This window comes from Onychostoma macrolepis, chromosome 21 (assembly GCF_012432095.1).
Source record: "Onychostoma macrolepis isolate SWU-2019 chromosome 21, ASM1243209v1, whole genome shotgun sequence".
Classification (NCBI taxonomy): domain Eukaryota; kingdom Metazoa; phylum Chordata; class Actinopteri; order Cypriniformes; family Cyprinidae; genus Onychostoma; species Onychostoma macrolepis.
In genome coordinates this window covers 24522699-24538865 of record NC_081175.1, presented here as the reverse complement: position 1 = coordinate 24538865, position 16167 = coordinate 24522699, and the positions used below count along the sequence as shown (strand labels likewise).

At 37.6% G+C, this 16167-nt stretch overlaps 1 protein-coding gene across 1 annotated transcript; it reads left to right on the top strand.

Moving 5' to 3' along the window:
- The first annotated feature begins 2679 nt into the window (after positions 1 to 2679).
- crhbp (corticotropin releasing hormone binding protein) lies at positions 2680 to 6515 on the top strand. The gene is made up of 7 exons (XM_058758383.1): positions 2680 to 2862; positions 3516 to 3609; positions 3859 to 4016; positions 4776 to 4986; positions 5226 to 5368; positions 5930 to 6047; positions 6163 to 6515. Exons 1-7 carry the CDS (start codon positions 2776 to 2778, stop codon positions 6315 to 6317), a joined length of 966 nt encoding a protein of 321 aa, XP_058614366.1. The 5' UTR covers positions 2680 to 2775; the 3' UTR covers positions 6318 to 6515.
- Positions 6516 to 16167: the final 9652 nt, after the last annotated feature.

Here is a 16167-nt window from a genome sequence, read left to right as displayed (position 1 = left end):
CCTGACACAGCCACACTGGCTCAACCAATGGCATGAGTTGGGGGCGGGACTATCTGTTTGTTTGACCAATGGCAGATGGGAGGAGTGATCAAGAAACCTGTTTGGGGTCCATAAGAAGTAAATATGTTTATTTTGTGATTTTAATCGAATTTTCTGTGATGCGACTTCTGTCAGTCTGATCAAATAGTGAGTCTGATCAAAACTGGGATATTTCTTCACAAAAAAAAAAGAAAGAAATGGAAGGTCAAGTGCATTGTGGGATACAGTTTTTCATGCAAAATTCTCAGGTTGTATACTATATTTTGTGGAATTTTTTTTTAGATCATCCACCACATACAAAATACAGTGCACATACATATGCAAACTGTATAATAGCATGTGTAGTATGCCTGACTATATCATTCATATTCTGCCAGAAGTCGGAAAACTGTACTGGCCCTGTATAGTTCACAAGAGGCAAATGTCCCCTGACTCTAGAGAGCGAGTGTGAGAAAGACAGCTGACCTTTCAGTTCACCCGGGGCAGGTAAGACTCTGATAGAAGCGGACACCAGCACAAGAGCTGGGTTTCAAATGCCAGAATAGGGTGTTTGATGGGTAGGAACGTCTGCAGCTCCCTGAAGACGATAGTACACACTGGGTAAGGAGAAACACAAGCAGCATGACGTTGGTTTCATTGCCATGTGTTAGAAAGCAGCCTTTCAAAAACTTAAGCACACATACACAGCTAGTATCATGCATTCTTAAATTAACTGAATGAATGTAATTTTAATTTTTAAGGGTCAGATCATGAGATAATAGAGCTTGATGCATTATTAAAGCACAATGCAACAGTTAGAACTCAAAACTTTCTACTCCATCCAACAAGAGCATTTACTGAACTACGGCAAAAAATGACTCATCTAAACTTTTCCACAATTTCCTGACGTCACACAGATAAATGCATGTTGCTGTATGAGCAGCGAACATGAGCCTAGTGATCAGCGCTGTTACTCATTTCATGCAAAAAGGGGGCGTTTCTTAAACAGACCACTCAGAGAGAGGGTGAGAAATGGTCACGAAACACAGAAAAGAAAACGAATACAAATGCATGATATGTCTGCATGTTTTTGAGCTTCATAATGTGGCTTTGCCCTTCCTTTGACTTCTGTTGTTCCTAAATTGAGCTAATTAGAATATTACACCCTAAAACACCTTTTGGCTTTTGAGACATTATTTAGTTCCCTCATGAGTCTGTTTTCAAGAAACCCTCATGCATACACCCAGACGTGTTGCTCATTCTGATTGTTTTGACCCGAGGTGACTTTCAGCGGCTAATTCTCAAAGACCTTTAAGCTGACAGCAAATAGGTTTAAGAGCAGTGAATATCTGTTTTAGTGAGGTGAAACGCTGTTACTTGGCTCACCTGACACAGTTGGTTCACTGTAGGTGTGAGAAAATAACACCAGTCTGAGACAATTAGTAGACAGCAATATTAATATGCAAGTGAAAAGTTCAGCTGCCTCATTAGATTATAATGAATAAATGTTATTAAAGGTTAGTTTGCTCAAAAGCAAAAAAATCGGACATTATTTACTCGCCTTCCTGTTGTTCCATACCGGTGTGACTTTCTTTTTTCTGTATAGCACAAAAAGTGACATTTTAATTTGCACAGAAGGAAGCAATTCATACATTTGAAATGACATGACGGTGAGTAAAGGACATTTTCTTTTTTAGCTGAACTATTCCTTTGAAACAACCAATCATACCTCACTGACTCACTGTACGTGACATTCATTACTTCAGTGAGACCACCTCACCTTCCTCCCACTGCAGTGAAATTCCTCGCTGAGAAAAGGAGTACATCTCCACTAAACAAAAGAATAAGAAATAAAACAAAACACATTTGCTTGTTTACATGGTCCTAGATGCCAAATGTGAACATGTTTTTTTTTTTTATGGTGTTTTAAGCTGCGATGGTGGTTTACAATCAAATCCTAGAGAGAGCCTACTTACAATGTGTAGTCTATTGCTGATTACAAATTACATGATGAAAATTGTAGTCAGTAATGTATTCAAGATTACCAATGTATTCTGACTACTTCAGAGGATCAATAAATTATGAATAATTTACTGCTATTGTTGTGTGAATAATTTGCAATCATGTAACAGTAGTCTGATTAGTAGCATTTTAACACATTTAAAACTCAAATTAGTTTTATTTAGTTTTTATGTAATCCAGGTTACATGTATTAAGTTACTACTCAGCACTATACACACACACATATATATGTGTGTGTGTGTGTGTGTGTGTAATATAAAAACAACTCTACTTTTATTGTCTTGTAAAAAATATTATGAATTTAATACTAGTATGTATTAAAAATAGTGACTAATATTCAGTCGCTGCATATTCATAATAAATTACACTATGGCGAATCTCGGTAACATTTATCTTAGCCTGCTACGATTGCTCTTTATAGTGTAAACGGCCTCATGGATTTTACCGTTTTATTAGAACAATTTAGCTTGAAAGTCTACTTTTACCAGTCTATTCAATTACTACTAGAAAAAGTAGAATAAACTGTCATGCTCTCTCTCTCTCTCTCTCTCTCGAGAACCCCCCTCCCCCACCCCCACTTCTCTCTCTCTCTCTCTCTCGGACTCACATCAATTGATCCATACAGGCAGCCCCCCCTCCTCTATTTATGTGAGGGGGTATAAAAGGAGCAGTCTGGTCGGGAGCTCGCGGAATTCTTCTCTTATTGCGCAAATCTTCGCGGACAGACGCACGGAGATGTCGGGCACTTCGCGCGCACAGCTGTGTTTCCTCCTGTTGAGCGTCACGGCTCTCCGGGGACACGCGCGCTTTCTGGACATACAGGTGAGATATTCACACCTGCTCACCTCACACACACGCGCGCGCCCGCGCGCACACACACACACACACACACACACACACACACAATATCATTAGAGTACTTCGATGGCTTTATAATTAACTTTTGATGTAACTATTGTGAGCTCTGTGTGTGTTTATTGGTGTTTTGGATTTAACAGTCATTGTGCAATATGATGTTTGTATATTATAACAATGTAATGATGATACGTGCAACTTTTATTATAGGCTATCGTCTATATGCACTGCAAAATGTGTTTGTCAGGAAACTTAAAACATTTTAATGAAACACATTTTTAAAAATTCAATCCGATCAAGCAGAAATAGATCGACTGTAGCCTTCTTCTTTTTTTTTTTTTTTACTGCACATGCTTTAGCATTTAATAGGTGTGATCAAATAGGCTGTAGCCTATGTTTTTGTGTGCAATTTGTATAATGTTTTATTTCTATATAATGTGAAAAGTTTTATGAAACTTTAAGAGCATTTAAGCTCTTTTGAATCCAAGGAATCCTAAAATCCTTATTTCCTTGCGCACCACTGGTTGAAATGCAATCCTAATTTATTCATATTGTTTATTTTGACGCCTTTTTCTAATTCTAGTCATTCCCATGTTCTGTTTTTGTTGTTGTTTTATCAGGATAACGAGATCAGCCCGGAAGGATTATTATCTCTGCTCAGCTCTGAACTAAAGCGAGAGTTACCAGAGGAGTTTGTGTACCGCCGAGCTCTCAGTGAGTGACAACAGAAACCTCTGGGACTTCATTTGCCAAAAGACACGCGTCATGGATAATAAATGAATGACTTATATCGTGATGTTGACTTCATATGTGTTTTAATAAGTAGTTTTTAACTGTTTAATCGCTATATTAACACAATATGGCACTATTTAATATTTAAAGAGTGGTTATTCATCACTTATACTATGTATATTTTCAGGGTTTTCACCTTTTCTTGTCTTGATCTTCCTCTGTTTCTCTCAGGATGTCTGGATATGGTGGCTGTAGAGGGTCAATTTACATTCACAGCAGAACGTCCACAGCTAAACTGCGCCGTGTTTTTCATCGGCGAGCCTAGTGACATTATTAGCATTGAGTATGATTCGGTCAACGTCGACTGCAGAGGAGGGGATTTCGTAAAGGTAAAATGTTCTTACATCCCTGTTGTTTGCAAAAAGTCATTTAATAGTATTAAAGTCACTTATTTTGTTCTAAATATGGACAAAAACAGCTGGTGTGTTTGTGTAAATCTCTACCTGTTCAAGCTGTGATTGTACACTAAGCCAGGTTAATTCAGGGCGACAAAAGATCACGTGTCATGCCATTTTAAACCAGGCCTTACAACAACAAGCATGTTTACAATTATCTAACATTCAACTCTAAAAAAATTTAATTAAAAATCCAATTAAGCAAAAGTCATTCCAGACTAATTTCGTTATGCACTCTGAATAAAGCTAAACTAGTGCAGCTTTCATAGACTGTGCAAGATTGATGTAGTTTAATAGGACTGAAAAACCCACATGGGATATTGTTGAAGTTAATGTACTGAATTAATGAGGAAATTTAAGATCATTTTTTTAGTACTGAAACAAAACTGGCGTGAACTCAACTGACCTGAAACAGTTAGGGTGAACTGATGGGAATTATGTAAACTGAACTTGACCTGAACTAAATAGAGTTTAACACAGTTAACTTGAAGTACACTGAAAAAATAATAGCGTAGGATGTACTTTGAAAGAATTCTCTTGGCAAGTAACACATTGAATTAAACATGAAATTTTGAAGTAGAAAGACTTGAATAGTATTTTCTTGTAAAACGTACTCCAATAATATTTATTTATAACTTTGGAAAATCATTCCTACAGTAGAATGGTGTTGAATGCAAACTTTTTGTCTTTAAGGTATTTGATGGCTGGGTAATGAAGGGCGAGAAGTTTCCCAGTGCACAGGACCATCCTCTTCCTCTGTATGAGCGTTACTCTGATTACTGCGAGACTGGAGTGACTCGACCAATCGTACGGTCGTCTCAGAATGTCGCCATGCTGTTCTTCAGACTCCACCAATCAGGGAGCAGCTTCACAGTAACATTCCGCAAACTCATCAATCCGTTCCGTAAGTGCACAGAAATACAAAATGACACTGGAAATTGTGTATTTATTATTTAAAAGTGGGCCTTTCAGCAGTACTGATGAACTTGAAAACTAATGTCACTAATGTCCTGAAGGTTCAGAGCATTTACACTGTTAGTGGAATGACATATGGCTCATGCAGAAGCAATGCTTGAAGCTTAACATGCAAGATGCTGATGGTTAACCATCTGTCTGTCTCTCTTTCTTTCTCTCTTTTTGTAGCCTGTAATGTTGTATCTCAGACCCCAGAGGGCAGTTTCACCATGATCATTCCACAGCAGCACAGGAACTGCAGTTTTTCTATCATCTATCCAGTGGAGATCCAGATTGGAGAGCTCAGTCTTGGCCAACACAATGATCTCAAGGTGAGCATTTCTGGTCAAGAAATGTAGCATTTACACACACCAGCCTTCCCAAATAAATAAATAAAATAAAATAATAAATATTACTTAATACACTTTTATTTACAATTTTCACTATTTCAATGTAAAAAAAAAAAAGATTTACAATGCCCCCCCCCAAAAAAAAGAAATTAAAAAATAAAATAAAATAAAATAAAGAAAAATAATGATTAATTAATACATTTTATTTACAGTTTCATTATTTCAAATTGTTTATAGGGTTAAAGTACAGCTTAGTTTTGGCCAAAATTCTGAAGTTGAGCACAAATCTGATTTCTTTTCAAGAAATGTATTATTTACAAAATAAAATAAAATAAAATAAATATTTTTCACAATTTTCATTATAAGTCTTTCTGTGGTTAACTTGAAGCTGGGTGTTCAGAACAACAAACAGAGATAGAATAGAGCGGTTGCTTATTTAAGAATATTTGAATTGAGCTAATTTGATATCATTAAAAATATATAGTTGATATAAAGACACTGATAAATTATAATGAATTTGAGACTTCTCGTTTTTCCATATAGCGGTCCATTTTCGGCTGTGCCGGTTCTGGAGACTTTGTAGAGCTTCTGGGTGGAAATGGCATGGACACGTCCAAGATGTTCCCTATGGCTGATCTTTGCTACTCCTTTAATGGACCAGGTGAGCATTCCTACTTTATCTGTTGTGCATCATCACTGGTTACAGCAGCAATCGTGTTGAGCAATTTAGTGTGCAAAGAATCTCATAAACCTCTCCATATCTTTCTTCCCATCAGCTCAAATGAAGGTCGGCTGTGATAACACTGTGGTCAGAATGGTGTCGAGTGGGAAGTTTGTAAATCGAGTTAGTTTCCAGTATCGGCTACTAGGCCACCAAGAGCTTCAGCAGATGAAGGGCAACAGCGTTGAAGACGTGTGTTTAAGAGCATAAGACCCTCTCTGTTCCCTGCTCTTGTTCAGGGGGATGCCAAACTAAGTTGAGTTTGAGCCTTTGTATATTTTCCTTATTAAAAAAATTATTTATTTTTTGCCTCATCTTTTCATTTGACACTTCTGTTCTTTTTAATATCATAAACTTGTAAGATCTGTGGCTGATGTTAAATAAAATATGTACTTGTGTTGGTGCACATCACTGTTTTGTTCAGCATGTTTCATTTTGAAGCGCCCCAAATAAAAACTGGAATCTAAAGAGTGGTACTGCACAAGTATTACAATCCAGTATGTACGACAAATGTAATTGTCTTTATTTATTTATCTGTATTAAAGAAGTTTTGTAATAAAATCCGTAAACATGAGCAAAGCGAACTCTGGTTACAGTAATTTCTAATTTTACACAAGAAAACACTGACATTTGTTCTAATCTACTCATTTTGTAAGGTGAAGCAAATTAGTTCTGTCACAAATTGCTCGGTGAACTGCCATTAAAGGAATAGTTCACCTAAAAATGAAAAATTGCCGAAAATGAACTCACCCTCAGGTCATCCAAGATTCTTCAAAACAGATTTGGAGAAATTTAGCATTGCATCTCTTGCTCACAAGTGGATCCTCTGCAGTGAATGGGTGCCGTCAGAATGAGAGTCCAAACAGCTGATAAAAACATCACAGTAATCCACACCACACCACTCCAGTTCATCAATTAAATTCAGTGTTTGTAAGAAACAAATGTATCATTAAGACGTTTTTAACTTCAAACCATTGCTTTTGGCTAAAATATGAGAATGTTTGGGTGAAATATTTCTTTAAGCCAGAACTTACTGCGCAAAAGGTGAATATAAATACATTGCTTTGTATATAACTGAATTGTAAATTAAGTGTGAATTATATCAGCATCTAATTAACTCACAGTATGTAATTTTTTACACAATGTCAGTCATCGTGTGCTAAAAAGAAATGATTGCCTGAAAATATCAACCTGAATTATGAACGGCAAATAAAATGTCAAAGCACTCTAGGATACTTGTATCAGCAACTTTTCTGAGATGACCTCTATTATTGAGCAATCAAGTAAAAAAAAAAAAAAAATCTAATTTCATAATTAAAAAATTCCAATGTTTTGAATAACATCCAAATTCTACATGACAAGACAAGATGCATGACAATTTAATGAGCTCTAGTCATTTGGACCTCTTCATGTAAACTGTTGACCTGAATCCAATAGACTGATCAAACACTACTTTTAAATCAACAGATCGACTAATGTTTTATCACGTACATCACTCGTACTGCAGATGCTCATCATCATCATCACTGACAACTTGCTCACATCATGACTGCAGAGGAGTCGGGCTTTGCCTTATCCTGTCAAATCTGTCCTATGATGGAGGACGATGTTCAGACACGTCTTTCTTTTGCATGCACCAGGCATCACCAAGGTCCCCTCGACATCTTGACCGTCCCTCAACATGACGTAGGAACTAAAAGAAGTGATTGTGCTTAAAGGAATAGTTCACTCAAAATCATTATTAAATACCTCACCTCTATTTAACAATATGTTTTGGTAGTTTAGTGTAAATGTATGTGTAGCAATATATTAAGTTAGAAGCATTTACCTAAACTGACAGAGGTTGAGAAAATACAACTACCAATAATGCACTGCAACGTGAACAGCTAATAAGAAAAAAATCACTGAAAAACACAGGAAAAAGTGGCTTGTAAACCTGCGTCTGCGGTCAGGAGGAGCCGAATCGGATAATACTCGTGTGTGCAAATGGTCAATATAAGATATAATAATATATTAAGATATTAATAAAGAAATACATAAATAGATACAGGGTGACACCGTCAGAATTCACTCAATGCTAAACGCCTCATGTAGGCACAATGTAACTAAGATAGGCCTATTATTTGCAGTTCAGAGAGCTTGTGATTGAAGTGATTGACAGCTTTTTAGTGATTATATGGAAGCGCCATTTGCTCACTTTCTAGGCTATAATCTGCTAGTGATTCTGCCAGTGATTCCTATGGAGAAAAATCACTTCCTGCCCTCAAGCTGCACTTGGCGCCACAGCAACGACGTCATGTGCAAATAACCTTTTGTATCCACCTTAATTTTCGCAAGAGTGGGCGCAGCCATTTGTAAATTTAATGTGTCCGGCTTCCGGTTAGAGGTCTTCATGGGGGACCCGAGACCAATCTATTACTTCAGGTCCTGGGTCTGTTTAACATTGTGTGTAATACCAGAGTCGATGGATGGAAATTTATTGGCTAGGAGGATTGTACGCATCGCAGTCAGGGAGAAGGCTACTAACAGTAGTTAAGGCAAACATTTTTTTGTTTTTTTTCTTTTTTTTTTCCCGCAACTTATTTATTGACTTAAAAGTTTTGCAAAATGTGCCGATCGGGACGGGTGTAGTCGGGTTTGTGTCTTCCCAGCCAGGTTCGGGTCCAACTTTCGAATAATGGTCGGGTCCGCGTTGGGTCCGGGTAGTAGGCATTTCTTGGGTCTGCACGGATTCGGGTCCCACTTTCAAATAAAATATGGGTCCGGGTCAGTTCCGAGCAGCACATTTAGAGGACTCTTCGGTTTCGGGCACAAATTTTTGATCCATGAAGACCTCTACTTCCGGTGTCATTCGCTTCCAACTGTTTTTTTAGCTGTAGAAAACAGCTCGTTTTGCTGCTTGATATTCCCACATAGCAAACGGTCTTAGCCCAAATGTGGCCTCAAGCTGGCACTGCTGGCCTCCTGTCGGCAATGGCATGTACCCATTCAGCCAGAGCTGGGCCATGTGTGGCAATGATGGCACGGCATGGATCACGGCAAACAATATGAGGGCCAATTGTTGGTGGGATGAGTGTGGCCCAGATCAGTCCAGTGACCTGACAGCATATTATGAGACCCATGAAAAACAAGATAAATAAAATATGATAAAATGATCACCGAAATTTTAATGAAGTGTAGTATTGTTTAAATTTAATCTTTGAAATGGCAAGTCAAAACAGAACAAAACATTATCATTTCAAAATTAAGCAAATCAGTAAATCAGTCAACTGCATTAAACTGCACTTAATTATAATTTGATTATATTTTATATTATTATTCTCAGTACAAATAATCTTAGTATCCTTACATGGAGAGGGAGAGAGAGCGAGAGAGAGAGAGAGAGAGAGAGAGAGAGAGAGATTTAACCATTATCATGTAATATTTATTTGGTTTACCATGGGGCACATAATTCTATGCTGTCATGCACAAGCATTAAATAAAATGATCATAAAAGTATTTTAAATCCATGTGATGCTTTGTGTGAGGGACAGATCCAAATTCAAACCATTCAGAGATATGTATCTCCTTCCTCTGTAGCTATAGTAACAATTTAAAAATATGCCGTTAGGAAGTTTTACAACAAGTTTTACAGCAACGTTATCAAACGGTCATTGACTTGATTGCGACATGCCTTGTTTCAGGTGATGCATGTGTTGTGAGATCATGTTGGTTGAATAAGAAACGCGCGCCCTCACGGAGTGGATCGATAGTGTTTTCAGCATTTAACAACTTTAATTATGCCCTGCTCCTCGCACTAAACTATTATATCCTGCCAGAGAGGACTGCGACTGCAATGTATCGTCATTTGGACTACTGTGGTACTGCTCTTTGACATTTCTGCAATAAATTCTTGATTACACTTTTCTCTTATAGACTAACTTTATACACTCACTCTTTATTGGTTGGTTTGTTCTTTATAAAAATAAAACATTTTCAATGCAATACGTTTTTTATTGCACAGTTACATGACCTGTGGATGTTAAGGCTGATTAATTGGCATAGTTTGTGTGTACGTTACCAAAACATTTCACAAAATGAATAATGGCGATTATAGTAATACACAATACAATAATATCAAATATTAATATTCTGTATTGGGTCTGGGCTATATAAGGCTCAGGTGTGGCTGTGGCTCTGACTTTGGGATTCTGGTTTACTTAAGGCTGAGAATTGGTACCAGTAATAAAACTTGTTTTGGCCCAGTTCAGGGCCAGTTAAGGATGTCTACACCTACCACAACCCTAAACCTACCCTTACAGTAATGCAAATACAGTAATGTGTTATATTCGCGGTTGTGGCTAGAAGGGATACAGCTACTGGAAACCAACAATAAATATTTTTTTCTACCTATTATATTGTGTTTTATTAATGTCTACACCTACCCCAACCCTAAACCTACCCATACAGTAATGCAGATACATTAAATATTGTTGTTCAGCATGAGAAAAAAGACGCAATACTGATGTGCGCATGCACAAAAAAAAAGTGATTGTGTGGCCCAGAGCTGGGCCAGAAAAGATTTGCTATGTGTGTTGCAACCTGGTTTGTCTTACCATATTATTTCAATGTATTCTTAATTATGAACACACTGATATGTAGTGCAAACAGTTTTACTGTTTACTGCACGTTGTTATTCTTCTCATTATTTCCCTACAGCGGCTAATGAACCGGAACTTCCGCATTGTGAATAGGAGTGAAGAAGAAACTGTTTTAATCTTACCTTCATAGTCCATCGAAGTCCATTAAGGAAAAACTTGATAGTACAGTTGGCAATAATATGTTTGGCCACTGCTAAAGCTGTATGTAAACAGGTCAAGTGTTGCCTTCATCCAATCAATGACACTGACACCGTGAATATGCAAATAAGGACGTTAAACGAGAGTTTGCTAATGTAAGTGTGAAACACTAGATTATGAATACACAGGATTAATGGTTAAACCTGGGTAAATTATAGAAGTGTGAAATGTGAAGCAAGATAACCCAGGATTTTATTTTTATTTTTTACCTGGGGTTTAGAATTACTCGGGGTTAACTAGTTGAAGTGTGCATCATAATAAGACAAGGAACATGTATCTGCATGAAAAAAGTAAAGACATGATCTAGATAAAAATCAAACCAAGAATCTCATTTCACAACAAAAACAGCTGTACGTTTATTTAGTGTATGTTGTGTGAAACACTCGGACAGAATAATTTATGAATGAAATGTGTGTGTTTGTGTGTGAAACTACGACTCTTATTGCGTCTCTGTGGGATTTGATGAGACGGGTCGCCTCACGCTTGATTAAAGGTTGGCGCTCACATTATCCCGGTCGGAACCACGCGCTCCAGAGAGAGTTTAGCAGAATAATTGATAACGAACTGAGAATCCCAGCAGGACCTGCAAAGAGGTAAGCACAGCTGCGCTAGTCCCCTACTGCGCACATCAACGCAGAAATCAGCCAACGGTGGAAATTACACCACCACTGCCACACGTGGGACTGTTAGGGAGAATGAGCAAGAGAGAAAGACGAAAAAAGAGGGGGAGAGAGAGAGCGAAATTGAGATTTAGGGAGAGAGTTGCATCATGAGATACTTGAGCAAGGGCGAAAATATAGCTGGGTTTCACAACAACGAACTAACAAAGTGTTGCAAAAACACGTCAAGTGATCAAATCAAGCTGTAAAATGACAAAACAGAATCTGAGAGCTTTACTAAACAGATGTCAAGCCAACCAATAGTATTACACTAATTGATTAATAATCACTAATTTGCTAACAGTGTTCAAATTATAATAGGCCTGGCCTCTCAAACTAATTATTTACAGATCTAACTTTTTTCCCCTGTGAAACACAAAAGCTAGGCTACATGCCTAAATAATAGCTACTTTTTACATGCAACTACAATGAACAGTGATGGAAGGTTTCCAGCCTTAAAAAGAACAAAAAAGCACCATAAAAATAACCCACACAACTTGTGTTATATTTTAAAATCAACATTATATTTACCCTATCTATTTTGTTAATGCATGTTAAAGGTCTAACTGTGAAGAATTTGTCTGTACATGTTGGTGCTACACTCCTGACAGAGGGTGAGAGAAAATACCCATAATGCACTGCAACATGAGCAGCTAATGAGAAATAAAGGATGCTTCTCAAACAGAAGGATGTCTGAGGATGCGTCCTTCTTAGGCTGGCCACACACTAGACGATTTTCAAATCTTAACCGATTTTAAAACCATGGGAGACCACGGACATGAAGACAGTTTTAACCGATTTTTAGCGTTATAATCCTACGAATGTGAACTCTAGACAATTCGACCAGACCGCGAGACCACACACTTGCTGACTGTAGGAACGATTTCACAGTGACACGATCTTCTCAAGGAGACTTGCAAGATCAAATGTGACTAGAGAAGAAAAACAAATGGAGAACAATTGACATTGTCAGCTGGCTCTCTCGGCGTGTGTTTTGTTTCACAGTGAAAAACAAAGTATAAAAAAAAGAATATGGGTGATGTTCTTTCTCAGTACTCTCAGTACTTTCATGGCATGTTTGTGGCTGCCAAGTTTCAGCTATAGAAGCACACAAAATCTGGTAGGTGACACTTGCTCAACTCTTGGCTATCGCAGGTATCACGTCAGAGGCAGCCCGAGCAAGAGTCGTAAATATCAAACATTTGATATTTACGATTTGAGTTCAGGGACGCTCTGTCTCGATCGGGAGCAGTTAAATAATCGTAATGACACCACACAATAGAAGATTTTTTGGACAAAAAATTGTTTGTGACAAGCCTTGAATCGGGCCACACACCGGGGGGAGCAAGTTGGCCTTAAAATCTTCTAGTGTGCGGCCAGCCTTAGTCCAGACCTTGTGAGACTTTGAGGCTAGAGTCCTTCTATGAGGCCATTTAGTAAGTGTTCATGGCTGGGTCATAAAGTTTCTGCCCCCACAGTCACGGTAAGGTTGCTTACTATGAATGCTTCTTATTGAGATGTCCTTCGAAGGAGTTTTATAATGTGGCAGACATACGCAGTCTTACAAGGATGCACCCTTCTTTTTGAGAAGCACCCCATAGACTGAGTTGCTACAGTATTCAAAAAGAAAAGGTGTAAGTCTGCATTCTAGGTCCGTACCATCTGATCATTCGTTTTTTGATTTAATATTGATAGTAGAAAAATGAGAAAACGGCGCCTATTTTCGATTTTTCATTTGTTCAGAGAAGTGCAAAAACAAGATTTTGGCTCGATTCTCATTTTTTGGTTCACGGGGTAGAAAACGGATAAACGACTTCAAAATTCGTTTTCCCCTTGTGGGCGGTCATGAGACGCCCCTTTCTGCCGATTGGTCAACCAAATCTGAACCCGTGATGTCATCAGTCTTTCCTCTGTTCCGTTCAAGAAAATAATAGTCCTCTGCTGCTGTATCAGTATACCGATTCTTAAACTGTACGGGGCAGGTCCTAGATCGGGCTTTCTTCTGTGCAAACTAAGCGTTTTACAGAAATATTTATTTCAGAAATTTTAATCAGCACCAAGCCTGTTTTATTTAGCTGTGCAGAGTTAAATCAGCGTGAAGCTGCACTGTGCAGAGCGGATGAGAAGCACAGATAAGAAAAAATAGAAAAAAAACAAAGACACCAACAGGTTTTTCTGTATTGGAAAAGATTATATAATCACACCTTCATTCCACACAGAACCCCAATATAGAACAACAGGCTATTTAGGCTATTTAGGCTATATATCTATGTACTCTTGGTTGGCTTGAAAGGGGTGTTTCATTTATTGAATGAGGAGTTTGTTATCCTTCAGTGACTTGTGTTCTAAATAGCTACTGAACGTAAACAATTTAAGCATGTTATAAATGCCATTCCAAAAAGTTTTACAAATCTATTTATAAATCTATACAAAACTTTTGTTTACATGCCAGATGGATCATGTGAACTCTCATCACTTCTCTTTAATGGTAACGACCTCAAAGCTTCCCAACAAACGTATTCGTTCTTGGTTGTCTATAGACTGGGCTTGCTTCTGTGTAGATATAAATTCTATTCTTTGCATCAGCTGGGCATGGCTGGGTATGATATGACAGCTGTTATACCCTACCCTGCTTAATTGTTTGTTTAATTAAGTAAATAATTACTTAATTCATTTCAAAATAAATATTTTAAATACTAATACGAAAAGGAAAGAATACAATTGGGTATAATAGGCCTATAACGTTCACGCAAGAAACTGTCATTATGACTGACAACCGGAGAACAGAGATATTAAAATACATACTCTCCTGAGTTTTATAATGTAGTCTTGTATTTTATTAAAATTGATTAGAATTTGTATCTCAAAATATGCGCTCGTGCGCGGCGCGAGCTGCTGCCCACTCGCACATAGGAATGTGAGATTTTAAGAAAAGTAAAAACTTGCCATTTTGGTTGTTTCTCACCAAACCCATATGATATACCCTCAGAACGCTTGGAACATACACCACAAGTTATTTTACGACAGATTTGCATCCGCTTCAAAAAGAGAGCATTCTCTGCCATTAAATGGGCAAGTGAGAGCGGGATATTGTGTGTGTGTGTGTGTGTGTGTGTGTGTGTTTCGAAAAAAGAAGGTAGCTATAGCCTTTAGAACAGGTGAGTTGCCCTAGTTCACACAGTTCCAATACACTGCGATGGGTTAAATCAATAAGCAGACACACGGGACTACAGTCAAGCACAGACCAGTATTGCAGTGCACAGGAAATATGCAGCAGTCATTTTAAAGCTGTTTATTTAATTAATATTGAGTATTAATTTATGTTCACTTGTATTTTTTTTTCCTCAACAGGGGAAATAACTAAATACTCTCTCTCTCTCTCTCTCTATATATATATATATTGTGTACATTCAAAATAACTACAAAATGTCATGCCTTTGAAAAATAAAGAAAACAACAGCATGCAACACTTTTGGCGCGTCTTGGTCTCCCTGAACATCTTTCTGTCACACGCCACCACAGGAACCAATCCACAGTGATACTTGACGCGCCTACTTTTAAAAGTCTACATTTAGATTATTTGGCCTTAAATGCATCATATAAGTCACTTTGGAAAAAAATCACTGTATGTTTCATGATTAAAAAAAAAGTGACTTTACAGTCTGAAAAATATGGTAGGCTATAGCAAATTACCAAATTTACCTCTGGTCTACACAGAAAAAAGCCTTGTCAAGAGACTGCCTCGGCACGAGTTGTGTCGAGCTATTCATTAGTCTGCTTGTTTGATGAGAAAAAGAGGAAATGTAGTTGCAATAAAACGGTTATAAATCCGTACACCTGCAGCAGCGGAGGACTACTATTCTGCAGCGCGGAACTGCAGAAGTACTGATGATGGCACGGTTGATCTTTGGCTGACCAATCAGCAGAAAGGGGCGTTTAATACCCCCCCCACGTGTAGACATCGAATATTTAAGCTGTTTATTCATTTTTCTATGCCTGAACGAAAAACGAAAAATTAAGCTGAATTCTCGTTTTCTCCTTTTTTTGAACAAATTAAAAAACGAAAATAGGCGCCGTTTTCTCGTTTTTCTACTTTCAATATTAAATCAAAAAACTAATGATCAGATGATACACGGACCATTCTACTACTACATGTCTAATTAATTTGAGTTTAAATATTTTTAATTGCTGAGCTTCCACAAAAAACAAAACAAACAAACAAACAAACAAAAAAACATTTCCAGCCCAGACAAAGGAACAAGTTCAAACAAGACAGACATTTAAGTGATGATGTACAATCATATCACTTATGAAACTGTCTGAAAATCTTAACTGTTACATTGCACAAATCAGTTGTTCTAGCAACAAGAAGAACATTTCAACCAATACTGTAGGCCTACTTTTAATACTAAAGTCCTCCGGTTTGATATTACATTAAATGCAGTTGATAACTGAGGCGCAAGATGAATAAAACAAGAGAGAAAACAATGTCCGTGGTGTGATACTAGAGACATGAAAGATGCCTTGCTATTGACAACAGTCAGTATCAGAGAATAAATGACC